The 26,189-nt window shown below is 53.6% G+C and overlaps 3 protein-coding genes across 14 annotated transcripts in view; 1 reads left to right on the forward strand and 2 right to left on the reverse strand.

Moving 5' to 3' along the window:
• Positions 1–9,866, forward strand: part of Nfix (nuclear factor I X) — a 94,473-nt gene extending 84,607 nt beyond the window's left edge. For all 5 annotated transcript variants that reach the window (XM_050120806.1, XM_050120804.1, XM_050120808.1 and 2 more), the window contains 2 exons: positions 851–942; positions 5,978–9,866. In XM_050120806.1, coding sequence (XP_049976763.1) covers positions 851–942; positions 5,978–5,992 — 107 coding nt within the window. In that variant the 3' untranslated portion in view covers positions 5,993–9,866. The remainder of the gene's footprint in view (positions 1–850; positions 943–5,977) is intronic.
• Positions 8,204–14,366, reverse strand: Lyl1 (LYL1 basic helix-loop-helix family member). The gene is made up of 4 exons (XM_050120810.1): positions 12,504–14,366; positions 11,517–11,872; positions 11,334–11,425; positions 8,204–10,673 (listed from the first exon to the last, which is right to left on the reverse strand). Exons 2-4 carry the CDS (start codon positions 11,846–11,848, stop codon positions 10,261–10,263), a joined length of 837 nt encoding a protein of 278 aa, XP_049976767.1. The 5' UTR covers positions 11,849–11,872; positions 12,504–14,366; the 3' UTR covers positions 8,204–10,260.
• Positions 14,367–14,641: 275 nt separating this feature from the next.
• Trmt1 (tRNA methyltransferase 1) lies at positions 14,642–26,103 on the reverse strand. Of its 8 annotated transcripts, none has more exons than XM_050120800.1 (17): positions 26,007–26,103; positions 25,383–25,574; positions 24,683–24,738; positions 24,302–24,444; positions 23,853–24,040; positions 19,316–19,431; positions 19,115–19,227; positions 17,530–17,678; positions 17,285–17,371; positions 17,132–17,201; positions 16,909–17,043; positions 16,719–16,804; positions 16,177–16,285; positions 16,000–16,076; positions 15,188–15,307; positions 14,973–15,096; positions 14,642–14,826 (listed from the first exon to the last, which is right to left on the reverse strand). In XM_050120800.1, the coding sequence occupies exons 2-17, from the start codon at positions 25,562–25,564 to the stop codon at positions 14,665–14,667; spliced, it is 1,917 nt and encodes a 638-aa protein (XP_049976757.1). In that variant the 5' UTR covers positions 25,565–25,574; positions 26,007–26,103; the 3' UTR covers positions 14,642–14,664. The 8 variants fall into 8 exon arrangements, 7 of the variants coding, with proteins under 7 accessions (XP_049976757.1, XP_049976756.1, XP_049976753.1 ...); XM_050120799.1 differs by lacking the exon at positions 26,007–26,103 and adding an exon at positions 25,879–25,964; XM_050120796.1 differs by lacking the exon at positions 26,007–26,103 and adding an exon at positions 25,879–25,963 and having other exon boundaries at positions 25,383–25,659.
• Positions 26,104–26,189: the final 86 nt, after the last annotated feature.

The following is a 26,189-nucleotide window of genomic DNA, read 5'->3' on the forward strand; positions in this document are numbered from 1 at the left end:
TATGTCTGGCATAGAGCAGGAGTGAGCATCCCAGGTGAACTGTGAAACTCTATTTTCCTCTGGGGACTGCTTCCTGCCTGTCAGGTTCAGCTGAATACCCCAGAAGAGAAGAGCTCAGGGCTGTGGGGGTCCTTGGTCCCCTGGGGCACTGGACAGCTGCCCCCAGGTGGCTGAGCTTTGGGGCTCTTTCTGTGGCCTCTTTCTCTGTCACCTGGCCTGAGGCACGGATGGGCAGAGAGTAGCATGGACTCGACCTTTCTGCCACAGCGCACACCAGGCAGCCAGGCCACAGGGTCTTTTGTGACCACTCCTGCTGGCGTGGTCTCCACTGGACCCCTGTGAGTTCCTGAGCCACTTGCCAACCAGTGGGACTGCCCAAGGTGGTAAGTGGCGCAGCCCCCAGTGAGACTGTGGGGCTTGAGAGGTGACCTGGATGAGCGGCCATGCCCAGACAGGCTGGTCAAGGCTTCCCAGCTCCCACGTTTGCACTACCCCTCTAAAAGTAGAAAAACTAGTGTTTCCGCTGGTGAGCTCAGTGCTAACTGTTGTCTCAGTAGGGGACAGAACTAGGCCCAAGGGACTTCAGCTGCAACCTCAAGGGCCCTTCCTCAGCCCAGCCTTGACAGGCTGAGGCAGGAGGGTATGTGTGCGTTCCTGGTCAGAGAGCGGAAGGGCCTGCAGCCTGGCCTCCCACACTGTAGCCCTCACTCATCCTTCCCGCCGCCAGCTTACCCTACAGCACATCTAACCTAGTCTCTCCCTTCCTCCACCGCCCAGAGGGGCAGTACCCAGGGGGGCCTCATAGCCTGACCTGGTCTTTCCCTCTCTCCTCACCCCCTGCTCCCCACAGCATTCGCAACGACAGGCGCCTCCTCTGCCAACCGGTTTGTCAGCATCGGACCCCGGGACGGCAACTTTCTGAACATCCCACAGCAGTCTCAGGTAGGAGATGCCGGGATGCAGGAGAGGGCAGACCGGGGAGGGGGGGAGGGGGGGCACATCTTGGGATGAAGAGAGAAGCCAGGGTTCTGGGGAGGGCTGTTCCTTATGAGTTGCGTGCCCAGGCTACTGCCCAGCTGAGCAGCCTCCCTAGGCAGCCTCAGGCTCCCTAACTAATCAGCTAATTGGATAATTAGCTCTGACAACCCTGGACCTGGGAAAGGCAACCCAAGGCTAGAGACCTCTGGGCCATCCAGGAAAAGCAAAGAGGGAAGGCTGAAGCACTGACTAGGAAGGCAACCCTGTCTCCTGGATCTCCTACCCTGGTCAGCTCAAGGAGGCCTTAGCCTTCCCTGTCTCCCTGGCACTGGGTGGGCTGGATGAAGGTGGGAGAGGGACAAAGTACGGCTGGTGGGCTGCATGCCTGGAGACTGGCATCAAGGGCAGGGTTGGCTGCCGTCCTGGAGGCCCCTCCGCTAAGTCCTCATAAGTCCCATTAGGAGGAAAGTCAGGCTGCTGGAGCCCCCAGTCCCCATTGACACCACCCCCACTTCCCAAAAGGAGACAAGCCAAACTTGTCCTCCAGCGTGAGGCCCCAGACTGCCTGGAGAATGCATGTGCACACACACGGATGTCTCTCATGTGCCTATGTCTAGAGAGGGTGAGAATAACAGGCTGAACCCAGGGCCCTTGGCACACAGGGAAGGCCCACCTCAGGGACAGGCCAGGGCAACGTCAGAGGGCCAGGGCTTTCAGAAAAAGCACACAAATATTCTTCTTTTTGTACGTTTTATAAAAACACTTCCTTGCCGGCTTCCTCAGCCCTGGGAAATCCACCCCTGCTCAGAGCCTCAGGGCCACCTCTGCTGGCTCCTGCCCCGCCTCTGCTGAGGCCCCAGTCCAGAGAAAGTTGGTAGATGGAAGTTTTGTGTGTGGTTTAAGGGTCTTTTCTTTCTTTCTTTTCCTTTAACACACACACACACACACACACAACTTAGCCAAACTTCAAACTTCAGAGCTCCCTAGTGGTGAGGAGGGGAGGAGAAGGGAACTTCAACCCCCTCCAGCCTCCCACCCCCTTTCCCCAGAGTCACGTCTGACCCGTCTGGTTTCCAGGAGCAACCAGACATGATGTAACACCCAGATGAACTTGAACTTGGGGGTGTTGAGAAGAAAAACAATGGCTCTGGGCAGGGTCTGGAGCCAGCCCCCTCTGCTCTGTGCCAGGGAGGCCGAGAAAGCCCTGCTGGCAGAAGGTGGGAGGGGGTGCCAGAGGAAGGGACAGCAGGCGGGCCTCCCCTCCCAGCTCTGGGCTGGCACCAGGAGCAGGGTTCCATTGCTCACTCCCTCTCCCCCTCTGCTACCCCTGCTCTGCAGTGCAGTGCGCTTGCTCTGCTGCTGCTGAGAGCCCTTCCCTCTCTCTCTCTCTCAGTTTTGCCTTCTTCACTTTCTCTGCTCACTTTACTTGGATATTTTGAGGCCAAGTCAGAGTTTGAGGCAAGTTCAGGGGAAACGGTTTGTCTCTCTCTCCCTCACTGCCTTCGGTGGCAGGTGAGGAAGTGAATCCTTAGCTGATCCAGGACCCGTGATCGGGCAGGTGTGTCTTGGGGGGGGGGGGAGTTAGACACCCTGGAGCAGAAGCCCTTGGGCCTGGGGGCAGGCAGGCGGCTGTAGTGGGGACAATCAGGACTGGTTTCCACAGTAACCAGTGACTTTAGCTGATCCTTGGAGCACCAGATGGAGACAGAACAATAGAATGAGGGAAGAAAAGAAAATTTTAGCAATTTTATCATTCCCTAAATAGTGCTTTTTACTTAGTTTTAATCAGTTTGGGGCCTGGCTTGAGAAGCAGGGAGGAGGTAAACAGAAAAGGCAGCCTGGGCTTGATCATAGCCCCTGCTCTTGCGGCCTGTGTGGAGACACTACTGAGTCCCCATTCTAGGCCTGAAACCGGAATCTTCATCCCCTGAGGATCCCCCACTCTTGAGACTATAAGGCTATGTAGTACAAGAAACTTCCAGGGGAGAGTTTGGGCCTTGGTATGGTGGCCCTATGTCCCATGTATTCTCCACCCACCTGTGTCTATCATGGAAGCAGAGCAGTGGAGCAGTGGAGCAGTGGTGTAGGAGCCCATGTGAGCTGTCCCTTGGGTCCCAGAGAACACCAGAGCTAGAAGCACAGATCTCTGGCTGACTCCACTCTGGGAGGACACTCCACCTGGTTTCCACCTCAGCTTCCCAGGCCCTTCCTGGCTTTAAATGAGTGGACAAGTGGGACTTTAGGTAGCTGCTTGCGAACCCACAGAGGGAGGCAAGCCCTCCTGTGCACATCCTGCCGGGCACCCTGTAAGCATCACGCATCACTGGCAGGCAGCACCCTTTGCTGTGGCAGTACCCACACTTCCAGATGTCCATCCTTTGCACCTGCTATTGTCCTCACCACTGGCCACAGGAAGTGTTGTGCACTGAAATAAATTAGAGAAAACAGTAGGAGCTCCGTGGAAGAGCACTTGTTTAACGTTCGTGATGGCCTGGGTTGAGCCTCCACACCTCAGTTCACAATCCAAATTCCAGACTCATCTTATGAACCATGGTATCAGTGACCTCACTGGACAGCACATCTAGGACTCCATTGCCACAGAAGATTCTAGAGGATCTTTGAAGCTCGAGCTTTATTTTTATGTGTGTGTATGTACACACACGTGAGTGTGTGTAACATGCATTATGGGCTTCGTTCAGTCAGTTCTCTCCTTCCACTTTTCTGTAGGTTTAGGGAGTAAATTCAGGTCACATGACTTACATGCTGGAACTAAAGGAGCAAGACACTGTGCCTCTCAGATTCCATTGCTGTTTCTTGTGTTTAGTACCCCCACTTCACAGGGGCACTTACTGCAGTTTCAAACCAGAGCCTCAGGGACAGGGTCTGATGTGAGCTGATCAATATTGGAATATTCATGGTTTCAGGTTTTGAATAGAGTTGGTACCCAGGGCCTCAGGCATGCTAGGTAAGGCCACACCCCAACCCAGTAGTGATGGGTTTTCTATTTTTGTTTTGAGCCAGGACCCCTCTACATAATATAGGCTGGCCTCAAACTTGATCCCCTCGCATCAGCCTCCTAGGTGTTGTGATTACTAGCAATTTTTTATCACACCTGGATCCAAACTTTGTGTGTGTGTGTGTGTGTGTGTGTGTGTGTGTGAGAGAGAGAGAGAGAGAGAGAGAGAGAGAGAGAGAGAGAGAGAGAGAGTGTGTGTGTGTTTGTGAGAGTGTGTGTGTGTGTGTGTGTGTGTGTGTGTGTGTGAGAGAGAGAGAGAGAGAGAGAGAGAGAGAGAGAGAGAGAGAGAGAGAGAGAGAGAGAGTTTTGAGATAGGGTCTTGCTCTGGGCTCGGACTGTGAAGTCCTAAGTAATCTCAAATTCCCAACAATCCTCTTGTCTTGGTCTCCTAAGGGCAAAGATAGCAAGAATAAACCACCAATCTGGCTTTCAGTAGAGTGTGTGTGTGTGTGTGTGTGTGTGTGTGTGTGTGTGTGTGAGAGAGAGAGAGAGAGAGAGAGAGAGAGAGAGAGAGAGTTTGTTTGTTTGTTTTTCAGACAGGGTGTCTTACTGTAACCCTAGTTGTCCTGGAACTCACTATGTAGACCAGGCTGGCCTCCAGCTGACAGAGATCCACCTACTGGGATTGAAGCCATGCACCACCATGGCTGGTTCTAGGAGTGTTTTAAATGCTGGACAAATTTCACATGAAATTCTGCCTGGATTTCTGGTTTCTTTTGAAAAGTGGGCAACTCCAACTGCCTGGTGCCTTCACTCCAACTTAGCAGGCTGGACTCTACCTAAGCAGATCACAAACCTTCCCATCCAGCCCTGCCTCCTCGTGATTCTGAACATGCAGTAAAGAGGTGTACAGGCTCTTAACCTTAAACTTCCCGCATTGGAGATCCATGAGTCGTCAGGTCAAGGTCACCCATCCTGTGTGTGCACCAGTGTGGGCTTGGGACACGGATGGAATGAAGCAGTATCTAGTGTGTGTGTTCTGTAGTTGGCACTACCTGGTCCTGTATACACAAGTCTGTGACAAGGAGCTCCAAGATGCTCTCGTTAAAACGCCAGGGACCCTCATTTTGTTGTGAAGGTACTGTCAGGTATACCCAAGCAAGGGAATAGGTCTGGAGAAGAGTCCTCCACTCCCCCTTGGGCAGGAAACCAGAGTAGAGCCTTTGATGGAGGGCGTTGCCAAGCAGCCAGCCCCAGGGGTCCACCCTGTGTGTACTCAGTGTTCACTGCCAGGAGGGCCCTATATACGGGAACGCAGCGCCCCCTGCTGGCTTCCTAGGGAAGCAATGCCCACCGCAGGGAGCTTCAGGCTCTTTCCCCGGTCTAATGCCCTGAAGGCCCAGGATCCTGCTGGGTGGGTGGGCTCTGGCCCCCTCCCCCAGGCTGGCCCCCGGTAGGAACTGAAGCCATGTGGTTCCCTGCCCCCAGCCTTTCAGCCCGAGGGACAGGACGTTGGCTGGGATGTACAGACGTGAATTTCTGCTTTTAATCCAAAGAGACAGAAAGAAAACTCAGCAAGAACTCAAGCTGGGCCACCCCCACCCTACTCCGCCATCCCCTGTGGGTACAAAAGCCCCAGCCTGGCATCCTCCCCACCTTCCAGGTCCCACACAAAACCTAAACAATTGCAAACATGGCCAGATCCCAGGTCTTGGCCAGTGCCAGCCATGGGGGTCCCACCCGCTGGGCACAGTGCCCACGGGAAGGCCAGCTGGACTCTTGCACCGGGGAATGGGTCTGGGGGGGATTCCCTCAGAGGGTGGGGAGAATAAGCTGGCTTCTTCCATGGGGGTCAGCTGCCCAGCACCCTGGCTCCTCCTCCTGAGCTCACTGTAGACGGTGGGGGTCATAGGGCCAGGGGCGGGTGAGATGGGAGCTGGGACCTTTCCGGCTGTTCTCATTGTCGCTTCTTTCTTTCTTTCTTTCTTTCTTTCTTTCTTTCTTTCTTTCTTTCTTTCTTTTTTTTTCCTGGTCCCGTTTCAGTCCTGGTTCCTCTGATTAAGATCAACAAAGAAACAACAAAAATTTTTAAAAAGAGGTTCCTCAAAAGGGGGGAGAAGAGATTTTGAGACATGGAAATATCCCCCAGCCCAGCCCCACCGAAAAGCAAAACTTAGACGTCGTCAGCCACTCAGCCCTTCCCTCCTCCAGCCCGGGTAGCCCTGCGGTCCAAAGCAGCCCAGTCCTGGGAGCCCTCGGAAGGGGTCTCAGCCGAGTTGTACACCAGCAGCCAAGCAGAAAGAAGCATGCTAAGCGGACTCTGCTAAGCAGAGGACAAACAGAAAGAAAAGATGCAACCAGCCCGGCCTTCCCGGGAAGGAGCAGCCAGCTCGCTGGTCTGCCACCTCTGTGGTTCCTGGGGACCCCCACCCTCTGCTGGACCTAAGCTTCCCTCGGAGCCCAGAGGAACAGCTCATAAAGATGATGGAAGTAGACATTCGAGCTCACCTCCGGACTTCGCCCCCCCCTCCCTCTCGCCCTTCCTGGGAGCCTCTGCTCAGGCTTCTGTCCCCTGCTGCTCTGGACTAGGATGGCCCCGGGGTGGGCAGGGGATGTTCCTTGGAGGTAGCTAAGCTAAATTCAGCATTGAGTCCAGAATGGAGGGTGTTCTGCCACCTCCCCCACCCCGAACCGCAGGGCAGTTCTCGGGCCGGACCCCCTCTGTACAGCACACAGGAAAAAGTCAGAATGCTCTGGACTGGACGCTCAGCCCGGCACAGGCACCCTCTTCCATCCCCGCAGGCCGCGAGGGCTGCCCTCTGCCACGCCCCTAGTGAAGGGAGTCGGCCCCAGGTCGCCCCGCACCCCAGCCCTGCATGCAGGTGCCCTCGCTCCGCCCCTCTGCCCTGCCCCTGCCCTTGCCGCACACAGCCCTCCAGGGGCCGGCTGAGAGTGGAGCAGAAAGGGCCCCGGAGCCGAGCGAGGAGGACAAGGCTGCCTCCACCTGCACTAGGTAGGCGTCCTGCTCTCGAGACTCTCAGTTCCTGTGGAGGGTGGGGGGGGTGTCATCCTTTTAAAAGAGTGTTCTGGAGCTTTCTGGTCCCCTTCCCTTACCGCCACATCCCGTGGCCACTTCTCCGTAGATTTTAGCTGTAATGTCTTTCCTCTTTATTTAGGGGTGGGGCAGTCATTGTTTGGGTCTTTCGCTGTTGCAGTTGGGAACTCCTCTGAGCAACTTGGGAACAATTTCATAACACACCACAGGAAGCAGCTCTCCTCCCAGCCCCCTCCTCCTGCAAGGGATGGTGGAGGCTTGTCCAGAGGGTCCTGAGAAGCCCCCTGGGAGGGGAGGGGAACGCGAGCACGCCAGCCCCCCTCCAAGGTGACTGGACCCCTCTGGCTTGTCTTTCTGTGCCTTAGTCCTCCTTCCCTGCATCTCCCCTCCCAGGCCCATTCTCAAGGCCTTGCGCCTCTCCGGTATGAAAACACAAAGCACAGGTCAGGACCCTCCGAAAGTTGGTCCAACATTGCACCACGTGGGGGTGGGTTGTGGGCTTTATTTATTGAGAATCTAGTTGGTGAGGCTGCGGCCCTGAGCGGGCGAATGGCCGCGTGCAGGGAGCTCGGGATTGAGAGGCAGCTGTCCGGGCGGGCGCGCTGCGTGGAAGTTGAGTGAAGCCCTCCCCTGTGGCGTCCAGGGCCCGGGGTGGAGATCCCGCGAGGGGCCTCCCTGTGCGAGGGGAGGGAGCCCCAGGATGGGGGGCCGGGCGGGCCGGGCGTGACGCGCGGTCAAAGTGCAATGATTTTTTTCAGTTCGGTTGGCGAAACAGGGTCAGAGCTAAGAGCTAGCGAAAGAGGGTCCCTGCCCGGCCGCGTGCGCCTCTTCGGTTGGTCGAAGACAGTCGGGCTGCGGGCGGGTGCTGTGGGTTTGCGGGGCACACGCCCCGGGCGAGGTCAGAAGCTGCAGGCCAGCTGGGCCGGGGCCCAAGGTGCCCGGCGAGGTACCCCCGGGAGGACCAGGGTGGGGTGGGAGTAGCGCTCCTTTCCCAAGTGGTGTTGTGAGGGGCAGGCGAGGGACGATGAGGACAACAGATGTGGGGACGTGTTAGGAGAGGAAACAACCCACAAAAAATATAGGGGAAATTAACCTTTTTTTTTTTCATTGAACCAAGTGCAATGCATCAGAGAGTTTTCCTATCTTTGTATGTTAAGAGATTAAGAAAAAAATTCTATTTTTGTTGTAATGTCCTCGCGGCTCTGGGGACGCTAAAAGAACTGGGCCTGCCCTGCCCTTAGCGGGGATGAAAGCTGAGTGTTTTTTTTTCTTTCTTTCTTTTTTCTTTTCCTTTTTTTGATAGTTCTCTGGGTTTTTTGTTTGTTTGTTTGATTGGTTGGTTTTTTGCCGTTTTCCTGCGTTGACGAGGATAATCTGGGGTTTTAATTTGTTTCGTCGTTCGGTTTCGGTGGGAGGGCTGAAGAAAACGTTCACATTTTATATTTTACAAAAACACCTCGACATTTAAAAAAAACCAACACAAGATCAAAAGGAAAAGGACGAGAGAAAATTATTTTTAAGATAATTAAACATAAAAAACCCTGGTGCTTATTACATTATAAAGTACGTTTTTAAAAAACCCACAAACTATTATACATACGTTTATGAATCAATTAAATATTCTGCACTTGTTAGGAACACGCATATCCCTTCTTTGTTGAGTTTAACGGAACGGGACAGCGGCGTGCGCCCCGCGGCTGGGCTGCTCTGGCCGCGGGTCTCCCTGGGCGCCCCCTTCCCCTTTCTCGCCCCCTCCCCCTCCGGGCACTGGGGCGCGGCGGGGGTCCCCGGCCCCCTCCCCCGCAGAGGTCAATGCCAACGAACAAACGTCCCTTTTCCCTTCCTTCTCACTCCGAGCGCCCTTCTTTGAGCCAGACGCCAACTTGACCCTCACCAGCATTAATCAGGAGCGCGCTCAGCAAGTTGGTAGTTTCCTCCCCAACCCCTTCCCACGTAACACCGCTCTTCCCCTCCCTCCGGGAGGTTCGATGCTCCAGGACAGGTCCAGCCACGCTGACAGGTCGATTTGCCCAGGCCCGCGCACGCACGCACGCACGCACACAGCCCGGCACACATCCCCACCCTATCCCGCAACCAGCCCTGTCGACTGCCTTACACACCCGCCCCCGCGCTGGCCGGCCGACCTAGTGCCTTGTTCTCACCCCCGTGCTGGCGGAGCGGACGCCGCGCTCTGGGTCCCAGAGGGGCCGGGTGGCTCAGACGACCCACCGTTTCCCCACCCCGACCGTGCTGAACGGACCCCCCCACGAGAGAAAAATAAAGGAGCAATAAAGTTATGAGAACTTTTGTCCCCCAATCGAGAGCCCTAGGGGCACCCCAGCCCCACCTCTGCTCCCCCAACCCCATCCACCCTGGGGCGCCCCCCCCCGCAAGCCAGCCGGGGCCAGCCCCCGCTTTGGCCCCTCTTGGGAGATCCGTGCGCCCCACCAGCACCAGCATCGCGGACCGCAAAGGCCGCCCGTCCCGTCAAACAAGTTTCTTCTTAGGCTAAGAAACGCAGTATATACGAGTATCTCTATATATAGTACTAATGGATTTGGTGTGCTTCCCCCTTAGCGTCCCCTTCCCTCTGCTCCTCTTTCAGCCTGGTCTCCCTTCTCTGCCCCCCCCCCCCCGTCTCTGCACTGAGATACATAAGAAACAAGGGTAGTTTACTGTCTGTTTTGTTTTCTGGGTTTTCAGTGTCCTAGCGGAATGCAAGTAGGCAGCCAGCCCGTCTGTCCCCTCTCCGCCCGCCCCGCCCCACCCCCGTCACTGCGCTTCTGTTATACCATCTTTGCCTGACTCTCTCCGGCTTCTCCATTGAATGGCTAATGTGTATGTGAAATAAAGAAATAAAGAAAAACAAATGCAAGAGTGCCTGAGTCTTCGATAACGCGGTTAACAGGATCATGGATCAAGCGCAACCAGTTGGGCTCGGTGGGGTGGGCCCTCCATACACCGTCCAGGGGCTTCCCGCCTCCAGCAGGGGGCGCCGATGCGAAGGCTTCCAGACCCTTCCCTACCTCTCTCAGTACCCCTAAGGACCCCATAGTCACTTTGCTTTGTTGGTTCTCTGGCCTCGACCCAGGGAAGAGGACACTAGCAAGGCCACCTCAGGTAGTCTGTGGGAAATTTTTCTGAAAAGTCTGCGGAGCCCCCGAGTCACCGGTCACCCTTCCAGGACTACAGGGCGTTTCCTCATCTGGGCGACCTCAGTCCCTTTTACAGGGAGTTCACAGCGCAGCAGGCGAGGCGCCACTGCCTTGGGTCACCGCACCTCAGGACTAAGGGCTGTCTGCTCCATCTTGATGGGTCGCACCGACCCATTGGGGTTGCCGTCGCAGTCCCCAGGAAGCACGGGCTGCGAGCACGCAGCCTCCACCCTGTGTCGGGCCCCGCAGCGCGCACCGCTCTCTACTCCCCGGTGCGCAGGTGGCTTGCGGGGCTCGGGAGCGCTGGGGCCCGAGGCGAGCACAGCCGCCTGGTCTCGCAGCAGCCGCACCAGGAAGCCGATATACTTCATGGCCAGACGCAGCACCTCGTTCTTGCTCAGCTTCCGGTCGGGCGGGTGGGTGGGCAGCAGCTTCCTGAGCTCCGCGAAGGCGCCGTTAACATGCTGTTGCCGCCAGCGCTCTCGGCTGTTGGTGAACACGCGACGAGCCACCTTCTGGGGTTGGTGCCCTGAGGACCGGAAGAATAGCTTCAGCGTACAGGCCAGAGGGCACCCACTGCTGTCCTCACTAAACACCACCAGCACCCGCTTGGGCTTGGAGCGAGTGTGGGCTGTGTAGACGCCAGGGCTGCTGAGCCTGATCATGCCTTGATGTCCACCCTGTGGCCTCATTCCGAGCGAGCATGTCCTCGGGTTTTCAGAGGTTCTCTTCTTGCCTGCTGTGGGCCTGTGGGTGACTGGTGGCCTATCTGATGGCTGTGGTTGTGTGGGTTCGTGGCATGTGGTTGTGACTGTTGTTTGTGTGGCTGGGGTTCTGAGGTTGATTGTGGTCTCATAGTTCTGTGTGATCCTAGTCCAAGGTTGTCTCTTTCATGACTGTGTTTTCGGGTTGGGGAGCGTCAACCTGTGGGTGCTATGTCCTGTTGTGGCCATGACTCTAGCTGTAACACTTGGCTTGTTGGGACTCAACTATGTAGCCCAGGCTGGCCTCTGAACGGATTACAGGGATAAGCCACCAAGCTAGGTTGGGTACGGTGGTGTTGCATTGGCTGTCACTTGTGTGAGTTATCCTGTGTTGGTCCACAAAACACCTCTCCCTGTGGTAGAGTACAGGTCAATCAGACGTGGGCTGCAAGTACCCACAAGTACACAAACATAGACACACTCACCCTCAGCCAAGTCCAGCTCTCCGTGGCTTGGTCTTCGCTTCAGCCGGCTGTGAGGGAAGATGCTGAAGGGTCCTGCTGGCCCAATGTAGACGCTGTAAGGTGTTGTGTGTCATGAACGCCTTGTAGGCAAAACCCCTGCCCACCGACCCTCAGCGCTGCCCACAGTCCCAGCTCCCCACTGACCTGTTGAGGAAGGGGTGGGGGTGGTAATGCAGGGCCAGGGTGGGTGGAGCTGCTCCCAAGGCAGCTAACTGCAGCAAGGAGGGCCGAAGAGCACTCAGCTCTGTGGTGGGCATGGCTGCCCCTGTGGGCCTGGTATGACCCAGGTTTATCACTGGCACACCTGGAGGCAACCAGGGGGGGCATGCCGGGTTTCGGTGGTCCACCTCCGCCGGAAGGGGCCCAGGTGAGGCGGGCTTAGGGGGAGGTGCAGGCGCAGGGCTGGAGGCGTGCACCATCTCAACTTTCTCAGTCATGGCGGAACCCACCTCTGCCTGGGCCTGGGGTGGGCACATGGACCCCAAGGATGGAATGCTAACCTGTGGAAGAGAGTAGAGTTACTGGGACAGACGGCCCCGCCAGAGACCATGTTTCTCCCACGTGTTTCACCTAAGTGAGCGCTTCAATATGAAAGCACCTTGAGAGAGAGAGACTGTGAGTTCAGTAGTCAAAGGCAGATGAATGGGTCCAGAAACTACTGCAAGACATGAAGGGGGAACCTTCTCCACAAGAGGGGGTGTCTACTAGGTGCTAGACAGCATTAACCCTGCTTAGAGTTGTTTGTAAAGGGCTTCTTGCCTCTAAGCCAGTTTCTCTCCTTCCAGCAGCCGGGGCACAGTAGGGATCCCCTAACTTAACTCCTGAAACCTATACCACCTTTCCATGGTTGTTGCTGAAGCCTCCACCCTTGCTCAAGGTTCCTCTCACCATCCCTAGCCTCATCAGCATCCAGATATTTTTGCACCCTACATAAAGTGTGTGCTGGGCACACTCCAGGGTCTGGAGTGTCCTGCTAGTGCGTGACTCCCCACCTCTCCGCCCTATCTTCCGCAGCTGGAGAGATTCCCCTGGTTCCTCAGTGGGTCCCAGGGGATGAATGAATAAATGAACGAATGAGCGCAGAGTGCAGGCGCAAACTCTCCCTCCGAACTTTCAAAGCGTCCTTCTTACCCTGTAGCAGTTGTCGCAGTCTGGAGTGCTGTGTGGTCAGGGCTGTCAATCCAGGCCAGGAGGCGGTTTCCACTGTCCAGTCCGGTCAGTGTGCCCCAGGTGGTCCCGTTGGGCCTCAGAGCTGGGCTGCGCCACCTCCCGGGCTCCGGAGGGCCTGAGCGAGTCTCGGAGGCGGCGGCGGCGTAGTGGGTAACCTCAAGAGAAAGTGAGCGGCTCCTGGACCGACCCGCCTTTTCCCCACCCCCGACAGCCTGGCTTCCTCCCTCTTACCCCCTGGCGCAGAGGCCAGAGGATGCTGGGCCCGTGCAGATAAGGGTCTGACTGCCTGGCCGCGCCTGATAAGGAGCTGCACTGACCCCGGAGGAAACCAGCAGGCAGGGATCACGGGAGCGCGCACCCTTTGGCCCACGGTGGCCAGTACTGGCAGTCCCCCCCCCAGGGCTTGCTGCTTGCTCCCCTAGGCAATGGAAGACCCTAGCCCTCAGGAGACCCTGGAACCGAACTCTTCATGCAAAGAGGAAATGAGGCAAGGCTGCCTCTGGTGTCCTCTGCGGTTATTCTGGCTTTGAACCCCACCCCCTGCCTAGTGCCTGTGCTGAGGGGGGTGGAAGGGGCCCCTTTCCGGTCCTCTGAGGCCCCATGACCCAAGGGCCCCAGCCTCCAGCCTAGTTCCTCTTTTTTACACATCCCCTGCGGACTTCCCTACCCCCCACACACCCAGGAATAGGGCTCCAGGAGATAGTTCTGGCGATGTGGTCCTTCGGTGTCCTGAACCCTGTGGCATTTCCAAGGTTATTTCCCAAGTTCAGGGGGGTGGAATCCAGAGTGTCAAGAGTTGTTTCCCAGAGCTGCTCCAAGGCCCCCTAAGATGCCAGGCAGGGGGCTGGAGTGATGGCTCAGTGGTTAAGAGCACTGACTGCTCTTCCAGAGCAACTGGGTTCAAGTCCTAGCACCCACATGCCAGCTCACAACTGTTTGTAACTCCAAGATCATCCTCACATGGACATACATGGCAAAACACCAATGCAAAAAAAAAAAAAAAAAAAAAAAAAAAAAGAGATGCCAGGCAGGCCACACAATGGGGTGCTGTCCCTTGCTGGCAGGTATTCTGGAGTGATATTTTGAATTCTGGAACCCTGGGGGCTGGAGAGCTGGCTCAGTGGTTGAGAGCACTTGCTGGTCCTGCAGAGGACTCAGGTTCTGTTACTAAGAGCCACATGTTGCTCACAATCGTCATTCCTAGCTCCCTCCAGTTCTAGGGGATCTGACACCCTCTTAACTCTGAGGGTACCAGAGAAGCACATGGTGCACATACATCCATGCATGCAGGGAAAAATTATATACATAAAAGTACATAAATCTTAACAACAACAAAGTCCTGGAAACCCCACAGAAAGCTCCCAAGACCAGGAATGTTGGCTCATGCCTTTAGTTCCAGCATTTGGGAGGCAGAGGCCAGCCTGGTCTACGGAGAGTTCCAGGACAGCCAGAGCTACACTGAGAAACCCTGTCTCTTGAGTTAAAAAAAAAAAAAAAAAAAAAAAAAGGCTTCCAAGAGGAGCTGAGCTCTATGTAGTATAACAGGCCTGCCCCATGTATTTGGTGAACTGCCTCCCTTCGTAGCGGCTGAAGTGTGCTTATGCCCCTGCTCTCCTCTCAGCATTACTAACCCTCTGCTCCAGAGGAAGGGGACAGAGCCTCTTCACTGGGCGTCTGGGCAGCCGCCTGCTCTGCTTGTGTTCTCAGCAGTCACATCCCTATTGAGAGCAGGCAGGGCAGGAAGCACCTGGTCTGGAGCGGATGCACAGAGTGCCTGCTTCCGGTCTGGCTTCCGCCACCACACCAACTGGAGAGAGCAAGGCCCAAGACACCAGGCAATAAGAGACTTCAGGGGGACTAGTGGGGTGCTGGGGGAAATGCCTGGAGGATTGTCAGAGGGGAGGCAGCACAGGGTGACAGGCGGGTGACAGGCGAGCATGCTTGCAGCTGCCGCCCTGTGGCCACCTGATGAACTGCTCTCCTGAACAGCCAGATCAATTTCCAGGTCAGACTTCAAGCTGCCGTCAGGCAGGAATAAGGACCCAGACAGGAAGAGTCCCTCAGGCAGACAACCTCCCCATTCAAAATGACAACCAGCAGAAAGTGACATCTCTTTATTGTCTCAGTCTACACCTGGCCCACCAGTGCCCCCAGCAGCAGCCTCTGGTCCAGGGGAGATCTTGGAGGTGGTCTCTGCACAGTCTGTGAGGAGAGTATCAGCAGAGACCACAGGCGCTGCAGCGCTGTGTGAGTAGCAGCACTGGTCCCCTCGCTGACAGGTGCCCTGTGGGGGGGGAAAGGGAGAGTGTGGAGCTCCAGGCTTCCTTCCTCAGCTCCCAGCCGCAGCTGTGCCAGCCAGCCTGCCCCCCCCCTACACCCCCCCCACCCACCCCCCGCTTTGTGGCAGGGAGGGTGGAAGAAGGGAATCACCTCCTTGAATCGTTTGCAAGGAAATGTCTTGAGGCGGGCTGCCCTCTGGGCTGGGCCCTCAGCTGGCTCCTTCCGCTTATTTTGTAGCAGCCTCCGTTTCTCCTCTGGATCTTTACTTGCTGCCCTGCCCCCATGCAGAGACAGAGGCTGGTACCCTACTTTTCCTTCGCTCAACCCACCCTAGCCAAGCCCCATCTCTGCAACATTGCACTCACCCTGGCCGGGCACGGGGCCGGGGGCCCCAGTTGGCTTCTGGATTGGCCTGGAAGCGCTTGAGTCCTTGCTGGCGGGAGCTGGGGTTGGCATCTTCCCGGATGTTGAAGTTGGCCTTTAGCCTGGACAAATGGGTGGGGGCTGGAGGCAGCAGCCATGCAGGGTGAACACAGCCTCAGAACCTGCCCACCCATGAGGCAGCACCACAGGTCTACCAGGCTCAGAGTTCTCCCATTGTCTAACAACACCTGGATTTCCTAGGGAATTTCTGACAAAGTGGCCTGGATCTGACCCAATGGAGCTTGGCTTTGCAGCATCAGAAACAGACAATCGACAAGACAAGATAAATCAGAAGTAACTCGGGCCAGAGGTGTGAACCCAGGTAGAGACTTGCCCAGCATGCACAAGGCTCCAGGTTCCATCCCCAGCACCACAAAGAAATAATAATCCCGTGTCAGGACATGCTACTCTGTCACTGTTGTGGTAGAAGACCTAAGTCAGGATGCAGTGCCGGATAGGGTGGTCCAGTCCAGAAGGCTTCTCTGAAGTGAGAGACAAGGGCCCAGGCAAAGGGCCCAGGCAGGACAGACTTTGTGCAGGGTTCAGGCCACTATGAGGAGAGAGCCATGGAAGGTTCCTCTGACCCAGACACTCACAGATACGTAAGGCTGAAGAATAGCTGATGCAGAGAAGAGTGGGAAGGGCAGAAGGTGGGACAGTGGCTCTGGATTCCCCTCGAAGTGTCTGTCTTCTGCGCACATGCACCTGCTATGCCCAGGGGGTAGCCTGTCCCCTCCTCCATGTTTGTCTGTACCTGGGCTCCACAGCCAGAATCCGGAATGCTGGGCTGCTTTCTGACAGCCGTTCCCGTTTTACTGGACACTCCTTCTCCTGGGGACAGAGGTGGAAGAGAGGCTAGGCCTGAGGTGCACCCAAGTCACCCTCCCCTCCATGTCCTCCTGCCTTGAATCGTGGGGTCACCTGCCCTCACCCAGCAACGCATGATGTCCCAGAGAGCTTGTGGGGGAGCGTCTGTCTTCACTGCATTCTTACAAGCGTGGGAGAGAGAGACTCGGAAGCCGGCGTGGAGGAGAGCTGACCTGGGTGCAGAGACCACAAGCAGAGGTTAGACCACAAGCAGAGGTTAGACCACAAGCAGGCCACGTGGAATGGCATGCTTGTTTCTTCCACAGCAAAGACATGTCACTGACTGTGATGTCAAAAGCACCTTTCGGGGGCTGGAGAGATGACTCAGTGGTTAAGAGCACTTGCTGATCTTGCAGAGGACTCTGGGTTTGGATCTCAGTGTCCACATCCCAGTGTACAATTCCCTGTAACTCTGAGCCTGGGGAATCTGACACCTCCTTCTGGCCTCCTTAGTCATGCACATGGTGTATTTGTACACGTGCAGGCAAAACACACATACATAAGAATTAAAGAACAAAGCATCCGCTGTAGGGCTCATGGCCTCTCAGCTCTGCCACAGGCACACACTAGACTCTGATGGTCCAAGCTGCCCCCAAAGGCCCTCACCGAAGCTGCAGGAGGCTGGGTGTGTTACAGTGGATGGTGCTGCTCAGGTGGTCCAGTGTGTAGTAGAGAGGGACGTCGGGAAGTTCCTGAGAGGTAAACATGGAGCATCAGGGCTGCTGGAAGGAAGGCGGGCACAGAAGGGTACCCTCCCTGTGTGGGGGTCCCTTCCCTATATCCATCCAGCTCACACCTCAGTAACAACACTCAGGACACCTTGGATCCGCTTGGAGGTGTGGAAGCGGCCAGGATTAGTGGTCACTGCTTCAAGAACTCGGCCAACAAAGTCCAGGTCATGAATGGGGTCTGCCCACATGGGGCCTCCAAGCTGTGAAAACATGGCGTACAGATGAGCAAGGGGCATGAATGCATGTGCGCTAGGACCCTGGTCCACTGCCTCTCTGACCTGGGCCCACCTGGTGTCGCTGTCCACAGTGTTCACACTCGGGAGTCACTGGAGGACCACAGGCTGCAGAGAACTTGACCCTGTAAAGAGAGGCAGTTTGAGGAGAGGCTGCTGGAAGAGGGAGACCTTAGACATCCTTCCAATCCAAAACACCCTTGTTCACCTGCCACCAGGGTCTCCTGATGCTTTGCCAAGACGCTGCAGGTAGAAGGCTCCACAACCCACACACTGGAACACCAGGGCCTGCTTGCTGGGGAAGCCCAGGAGAAGCCATGAGTTCCTGATGTGGTCACTACATCTCAACTCTTCCCTCAGACCAACTCAGTCCCTTTTCAGACACCAAGAAGGTCCCCTAGGGCAAGACTCGGCTCCTCCCTCAATTCATCAGGTTCCCTCTGCAGGGCTTACCTGGCTGAGGCCTTAACCTTGGCCTGGCCTGTGAAAACGCGCACGAAAACCCGGACATAGAAATCAGCGCTGATGCTGAGCAGTGGCACCACGAAGCGCTGGTAGCAGTTGGCATGCAGGTCCAGGCTATGCAGCACAATTCTCAGGGCCTGGTGGCAGGGGTGAGCATCAGCACTGGGAAGAACAAGCTTGGAAATGCACACATTTCCTGGCCGTGGGACACTGGACAACAGTGTTTTCTGTTCCTCCATTTCCGTGGCTGGTACTACATGGCTGCAGCCTACGCCAGTGATTTAACCCAAGCTGAGAGTACGTCTTCACTATAGACAATGGGAGTGTTATCAGGGGCAGCTTCCAGCCTCATGACATGAAAAAGGTGGTGGCGCTGTGCAGCTCACGAGACAGCAAGAGACCTTACGGAATCTTTGCCTCCCCGCACCGCTTTTCCTCCCCATAGCAACCACGCAGGGTAGGTGCCATGACCACAGCTGCTCTGCAGATGCAAAAGTAAGGCCCAGAAAGGTGAAGTCAGAGTGACCAACTAAGCCAGGATTAGAACTCAGACCTTGAAAAAAAATGTTTTCTTAGGATATTTTTTGTCCTAACATTTGGGAGGTGAATGGGAGGGTCTGGAGTTTAAGGTTAGCTTCAGCTACAATAGCAAGCTCAAGACCAGCTTAGGCTACACAAAAGCCTATCTCAAACCCTCAACATCATGATTTCTTGTGTTGGGGTGTGGCTCGGTGGCAGAGCACCTTGCATGCACAAGGTCCATTCCCAGGCAGAACATTAAAACCCAGTTTCGGGGTTGGAGAGATGGCTCACTGGTTAAGCGCACTGGCTGCTCTTCCAGAGGTCCCAGCAACCACATAGTGGCTCACAACCATCTATAGTGGGTTCTGATGCCCTCTTCTGGCATAAAGTTGTCTATGCAGATAGAGCACTCACACACATAAAATAAATAAATCTTAAAAAAAGAAAACCCAGCTTCACTCTGAGTGCTACACCTAAAATTCAGCACATGAGACATAGCTGCAGAAGGAGCCCTGCTTGGGATACTTAGTATGCTCAGTGTGCAAAGGCACCTGCCATGAAGACGGACTGATACACGACCCGAATGATGGAAGCAAAGAATGGACTCTAGGAAGCTGTCCTGACTTCCATGTTTACCATGGCACACATGCCCCCTCCACACAAAATACGTGTGTTGTGTAATTATACACACACACACACACATATATGCTACATAAAACTTTTTTTTTTTTTTTGAGAAAGGGTTTCACGGTATAGCCTTGGCTGCCCTGGAACTCTCTATTTAAACCAGGCTGGTCTCAAGGGATCCACCTGGCTCTGCCCACCAAATGCTGGCATACACCACCACAACAACAAAATATTTATTTTTAAGGTTATACTATAGAATGCTAGGAGAAAAAAAATGACTGTCTAACCACTCCTGCCCATTGGCAAAGGATGTTAAGGATCTGCTTGCCAGTCATGTCACAGCTTGGGCTGGACCAGTCCTGGCCATCCGAGGGCACTGAGGAGGTCATCAGTGCAGGGAGCTCGGTGTGGGGGGGACTCTCACCATTTCATGGCAGGCCCGGCTCTTGATGGCCATGGCTCCATACTTGCTATAGCACGTCTCTCCGCTGTTCCCTGCCAATACTGCCATGTCCGTGCAAGTGACACACAGAAGACCTGTGGAGAGGGGCAGGGCAGTGATGACCTCCAAACACCCCGACCCCACACCTGCCTGGGCATTCTAGATGCTATGGGCGAGCCTCACCTCCATCATTCACGGCTTGCACTGCTGCATCCAGGAAGGGGGCAGGACTGCCGTAGGGGTCCAGGTCAATGACATCAAAACGCTCAGACACCTTTTGGTGTTGGTACATCAGCATCCTAGATGTGAGGGGTTCAGGTTCTCAGCCTCTTAAACCAAGCCCCTGCCCTGTCCCCTATGGCAAACTGACTTTGGCCTTGAATTTCAGGCCAGCTTAGCCATTTGGGGTTTTCTGTATCCTTTTTTGCCATAGGGATGGAACCCAGAGTTTCATGCATGCTAGTCAAGTGTTTTGACACTGAGCTAAACTCCAACCCCTTTAGTTATTTGCAGTTTGTTTGTTCAATTCTGTTTTATTTGAGAAGGTCTCACTATGTAGTTCTGGCCGTCCATGAACTCACTCTGTAGACCAGGCTGGCCTTGAACGCACAGAGATCGGCCTGGTCACTGCCTCCCAAGTGCTGGGATTAAAGGCATTCACCACTATGTCTGGCTTCCTTTTGCCATTTGTTAACCAAAAGATTTTTCTGCTTTACATAGGTCTCAATCTCCCCACCTATAACTCTGACGAATAACAGCCAATATGAAGGACCGTCCCTAGGCTCTTGTAGCTATAAAGACACTGCACTGTAGGGGCTGGTGATGTGGCTCAGTGAGTAAGACAGAAAGCTGCTGTTACAGAAGACTTAAGTTGGTTCTCAGCACCATGCAGAGATGACTCAGCACGACTACCCTGGACACCCTGTTCTGACCTCTTCAGTACCTATGCTCACAAATCCATGTGTCTCTCTCTCTCCCTGACCTCTTCAGTATCTACACTCACAAATCTCTCTCTGTCTCTGTCTGTCTGTCTGTCTCTCTCTCTCACACACACACACACACAATCACAAACGTAGCTGGCTCAGTGGACAAACACACCTATCAGCAGTTGGACAAACTGTGGAAGGGAACTACTTGCCTGCTGTAATACACACACGACCACACAGACACTAAGTAAAAGATAAACAAATAAATAAGGGAAGCAAGAAAATGGGTCTGGGGGGCTGGAGAGATGGCTCAGTGGTTAAGAGCACCGTCTGCTCTTCTAGAGGTCCTGAGTTCAATTCCCAGCAACCATATGGTGGCTCACAACCATCTGTAATGAGATCTGGTGCCCTCTTCTGGCGTGTGGACATACATGCAGTCAGGATGCTGTATACATAACAAACAAACAAACAAATAAATAAATAAATAGAAAACGGGTCTGTGCCAGGCCTGGTAGTGCAGACCTAGCTTATTGTGAGGCTGAGGCAAGAAAATTCTAAGTTCAAGGCCAGCCCAGGAAACTGAGATCATGCCCAATGCAAACCAACAGCAGCAAAAATGCTACTGAGCAGAACCGGTTTTGATGACACATACGCCTGTAGACTCCAGGGAGCTGGAAAAACCCTGAGCTGAAAGCCAAATCAATCAACAGCAGTTAGCATCTCTTAACTGGTGACATCTAAAAAAAATGATTTGTTTAGTATACACAGGTGTTTTATCTGCACAATGCCTGTGCATCATGTACATATCTGGTGTCTTTGGAGGACAGAGAAGGGAGTTAGATCTCTGGGGGCTGCCTTGATGTTGCTGGGAACAGAACTCAGGTCCTCTGGGTAAGCAAGCAATGAATTCTCTCTCCAGTTCTACCCATTGATATAACAATCTTCATGTATCTTAGTACAATGTTCTCATGACAAAAATAATTACCAAGCCCAGCAGGGTGATAACACACCTGTACCATTAGGGTAATCTACAGACACCAGTTCCTCAACTGAACCCAAGGCTAATGTGCTGGCAAGCCCCATATCACACAGCTGGAATCCCTGCAGCTGTAAAGCTGAGGTTAGGGACTGTCATGAGCTTGAGACTTCCTCTGCTATACAGTTAAGGCCCTGCCTAAAAAAAAAGGGGGGGGGGGAGGCAGGGATGGGGAGCTGGCTCAGAAGAGCACTTCCTGCTTTTCCAGAGAACACAAGTTTAGTCCACAGCACACAAGTTGGCTCGCTTATACCTGCCTAACTTGTTCCAAGGGATCAGACACCCTCTTCTGGCCTCTGTGGGTACCTGCACAAAGGTGCATACATTTACACAGACACATATATAAATAAAAATTTTTTAAAGTGAATTGAGGGGGTATAGAGAGATGACTTAGCCACCAAAACTGACAACCTGACTCCCTAGGGCACACATGGTAGGAAGAGAACTAACCTGAGCTGTGGCAAGTGTACCCTCCATACGTAAATGCATGTGCCAGGCAGTGGTGGCACACACCTTTAATCCCAGCTCTCAGGAGGCAGAAGCAGGTGGATCTCTGAGTTCAAAGTCAGCCTGGTCTACAAGAGCTAGTTCCAGGACACACTCCAAAGCTACAGAGAAACCCTGCCTAAAATAAATAAATAAATAAATAAAAACAAATAAACAAATACATGTAAGAGACTGATTTTTTAAAACAAGGCACTCAAATCTCAAATCATATGATTATTCAAACACACAGCATTATAGTCACAACAAATTTTTCAAAAGCCGGGTGTGCACCTTTAATCTCAGCCCTTGAGGCAGGCAAATCTGTCAGTTCTAGGCTATCCTGGTCTACATAGCAGGAGAAACGGCTTTTAAAGGACCCTCGCTCCTTGTGCAAGAAACCACATTCAGTGCCCAGAACCCACAAGGTGGCTGGCAACGACCCACGACTCCAGTTCCAGGAGATCCAAAGCCCTCCTCAGACATTCATTTGGTGTACATGCATACGTACGGGCAAAATCAGATACATAAAATATTTAAAATTTAAAAACAAGACAAAGGGCAGGCATTTGGCGACAGAGTGGAAGCAGGCTCCAGAAAGAGCCTGAGGCAAGACAGACTGGCAGTGTAATACATGCTTAACATGTCAGAAAAGAAAGTGATTCCTGGTATAAATTTATAATCTCAACTACTTGGAAAACTGAAGAAAACCATGAGTTCAAATTGGTGGGACCATGTGTCAAAACAAATCCCTGTAGTGAGTCCCAGTTCTCATCATTAAACAGCACCTTTGTACAGAGTCTGGACAGTACACTTCTATTATTTAAGAATCCTGCTAGGGGCCGTGTGCTAACTCATACCTTTAACCCCAGCACTGGGAAGACAGGGGCAACTGGATTTCTATGACTTCCAGGCCATAAAGGACTACAAAGTGAGACCATTAAAACAAACAAACAAAAAAAAAAAACCAAAAATCTTGCAATCAAGCCTGTAATCCTAGCACAAAGGTGGAGGCAGGCGATGGATAGTTCATGGTCACAACTACACAGTACAGTTATTAAGAGACCAGCATGAGCTACACAAGACAGCATCTCACCGAGAGAGGCTTTGCGTGCTGGGATGTAGTTCCATTGGTAGAGTGCTTACCTGGCTTGGGGCTCCATCTGATCCCCATTACTGAATAAACCAGGTGCGGTACCGTGCACCTGTAATCCTAGCACGCAGTAAAGAAAGACTCAAGTATCAGAAATTCACCGTCAGAGCTAGGTACGGTGGTAGCAATCCCAGCACTTGGGAGGCAGATCTCAGAGTTTCAGGCCAGTCAGGGCTACATAAGGTCAGGGCCACCTAGGATAGGACTTTTATCCCCAGACCCACACGTGGAAAGATATGACTGCTGTAAACTGCATGTACACACACATACAAACACACAAACCAAACAAAGGTAATTTAAAAATTTAAAACAAGATAAAACAAAACAAAAAAATAGCAAGGTGGTAGTGATGCATGCCTTTAGTCCCAGCACTGGAGAAGCAGAATCGGGAGGATCTCTGTGAGTTCGAGGCCAGCCTGGTCTACAGAAGTGAGTTCCAGGACAGGCACCAAAGCTACATAGAGAAACCCTGTCTTGAAAAACAAACGAATAAAATAAATATAAAATAAACATGGCCTGAGAGCTGGCTCCCTGGTTGAGAGCACCTGTTGATTTTGCAGGACCTGAGCGCATTTCCCAGAACCCAGTGGCTCACAACTTAATTCCCTTTCCAGGGCGTCTGGAATCTTCTTCTGACCTTAGAGCACCAGGCACACATGTGCAGGCTAAACACTCATGCACATAAAATAAGTAGACGTTTTTTAAATTCTAAGATATTCAAGGTCATCTTCTACAAAGCTAGTTCTGGACTATGTATTTCAGCACATGACAGGCTCAGAGGACGACTCTCCAGATGGCTGGGTGGGTACAAGCACTTCCAACACAAGCCTGGGGACCTACTGGTACTTTCTCAAACCAGAGAAATAAAATAAAAATTAGAAAAATAGCATTGTATAACTCCTGTAAAATTACTATTCTTTTAGAAATGAGGGAATTAGAGTTCGAAGAGGCTAACCCAACCAGGTTGTCCCCAGTTAGCCTCATTCCAGGTGTAAGTTGCAGGCTCGAAGGCAGGCCTGACTAGAACCTACTGGAAGCTATTGCTTAGCATGCACAAAGTCCTGGGTTCCATTTCTAGTACCACCCCGCAATGACGACAACAACAACAATCAGTCAACCTACCGGGCATCTGCCTGGTTGGGCTGGACAAGATGTGCCACACCGTTGAGGTGCACGTTTCGGTTCATGAGCTCTACAGCCCGGGCAGAGGCATCATTGGCAACGACAGACCGAAGGCCAGGAACCTCTAGGGCAAACCGGATGGAGCGCAGACCGGAGGCTGCCAGGCCTTCCAGCACTCGTAGACCTTCCTGTTAGAAGTGAGCGAAGACGTGCCTTGCTTCTTTTTTAGTTTTCACTTACTACTGAGTCAGTTCTCTCCTTCCACCATGGATTCTGGGGATCAAACTCAGGTCTTAAGGCTTTCTTGGCATGTACTTTTCCCTGGCTGACACTCAGGTCTCCATCTTTCTTCTGGGCTCCCGTGGATCTCCCACAAGCACCCTCTATAGCTCCGTGGCTCTTTCCTGTCACCCAGACCCCCGAGCTGCCCCTGCATACTCAGGCCCTACCTCACAGATCTCACCGACGGCAGCTGTCCGAGGTGGCTCTCCTGAGGCCAGGGTTTCCTTCTCTTCCTGTTCAGCCTTTTCCTCCTCTTGCTCGGACAAGTTCACAGACACTTTCTGCAAGTCCTTCTCTCCTGGCACCTTGACTGCAGTCACCCAGGCATAAACCAGACACTACCATCAACGCTCCTCTTAAGAAATTTCACCCTAACTTTCAAATCATCAAAATCCTGACGACATGGCAGAAAAGTCTTTCCCCAAGCCCTGGGAGAAAGGCAGGAGTAGAGAACCCAGAGCATTCAGGAGCCCAAAGAGAGAGCGGAAAGAGTGGGAAGTGAGCTTTATGTGACATGCCCCCACCCCCAGGCCCGAACCTCCACTTACTCTGGATTCCCTTGGCCCCAAGATGAATTCGAGCAAACTCAGTGATCACAGCACATCTGGAAGAGTGGATGGCAGGGGAGGGTCAGCTTGCAAACCCCCCCTATGCCAGGGTGTTAGCTGTGGCCCAGGTCTGAAATCCTCCCTTTAAAGTTCTTGAAAGGTGTTTGTCCCTCCCTAATGCAAAATGTCCTCCCTGTTGCACCAAACTCTAGATAAAGAGGAGTCCCACCTCAAAGGCTAAGATGTTAACTGTTGTCGCTTTAGATCGTTAAACCCAGAAAACCTGATAGTGACCTTTTCAAGGTTGGCTCAGCCCTCAATTCAAAGCATATAAATTGATGTGAAATTGGACTTGCAGAAAAGTAACAAGGCTGTGTGAATACAACTACAGGAACCAGCTCTGCGAAGTCGAGTCCACCACCGAGTTGTAAAGAAAAGGAAAATGGGGAGTCACACACCTTGAACACCAGAGAACACTAAAAGGCATATATAACTTGTCCCTTGCAATAAAACCCCCGGTGCATGCCTTCATCTTTCAAGATGCTGGCCTTGGATTAAAATTGACTTACTCCTTCCTACCAACTCTTCCCTCCCGAATATTGGCCTTCGAGTAGCTCGCGTCCCGCAGTGATACTCCACAATATTGTCTACCTCATTGACCCATTCCCCTTGGCCAAGCTGACCCCTGACTCTTGCTCACGTCAGATCCCGGTTGAACTCCTGCACTGGGTTGTAGAAAACCTCGTTGGCGTTGGGGAAGACGATCTTGGCGGCGCCCTCGGTGATAGTCGCCTCCGGGGCCGCGGGTGGGCGCTCTTCGCAAGGCTGTGTGCCGTTCTCCATCGTAGGCGGAGAGGGTGGCCCCTGGGCCTTCTGTTCCATGAACTGAGCTCTACAGAGGATGCGGGCCGGATGGAGAGGGCGGCTTAACCACAGGATCGCCCTCGCGTGGGACATCCACAGGCGCCTCAACCCTCCTACCGGTTCCAAGGGAAGGGAAAGGGCACAGGGAGGTCAGACTGCTGCATTTCGGGGCGGGGGTGGCCTACACATCTATAAAGTAGGACCTAAAACCCAGTGGCCTCGATAAGGCCTGCGTTTCCAAAGGCACTGGACCCAGAAGAGCCTGAAGCCAGCGACGCAGACCCATCCCCACCCACCCATCCACCCAAACACACACACCCGGGCCGCTTCACCTCTCTGCTCACAAGACCCAACAAGTCGCGGTGCACGCTTCCCTCATTAGAACCTGGGAGCGGCCATGTTGGCAAAGAGGGCGGGCCGATCACATGACAATAATTGGCCAATTAGCTACACTACTTACGGTGGGCGACCAGGACCAATATTCTTCCAGGAAAGGACTGCGCGGAATAGACTACTTGGATGATTTTCAATAATGCAATTCTTCTACAAGGGAATTTCATTGCCGTTTAGTTTCGGACAAAAAAACTGAGGAAGTTGGCATTTTAAGTTGTCTCCTGTGTACAACTTGCAGGTTAACTCGGGC

The sequence above is a fragment of the Alexandromys fortis genome, unplaced genomic scaffold, assembly GCF_014885135.2.
Source record: "Alexandromys fortis isolate MF-2015 unplaced genomic scaffold, M_Fortis_MF-2015_v1.1 scaffold_186, whole genome shotgun sequence".
NCBI classification, from domain to species: Eukaryota; Metazoa; Chordata; class Mammalia; order Rodentia; family Cricetidae; genus Alexandromys; species Alexandromys fortis.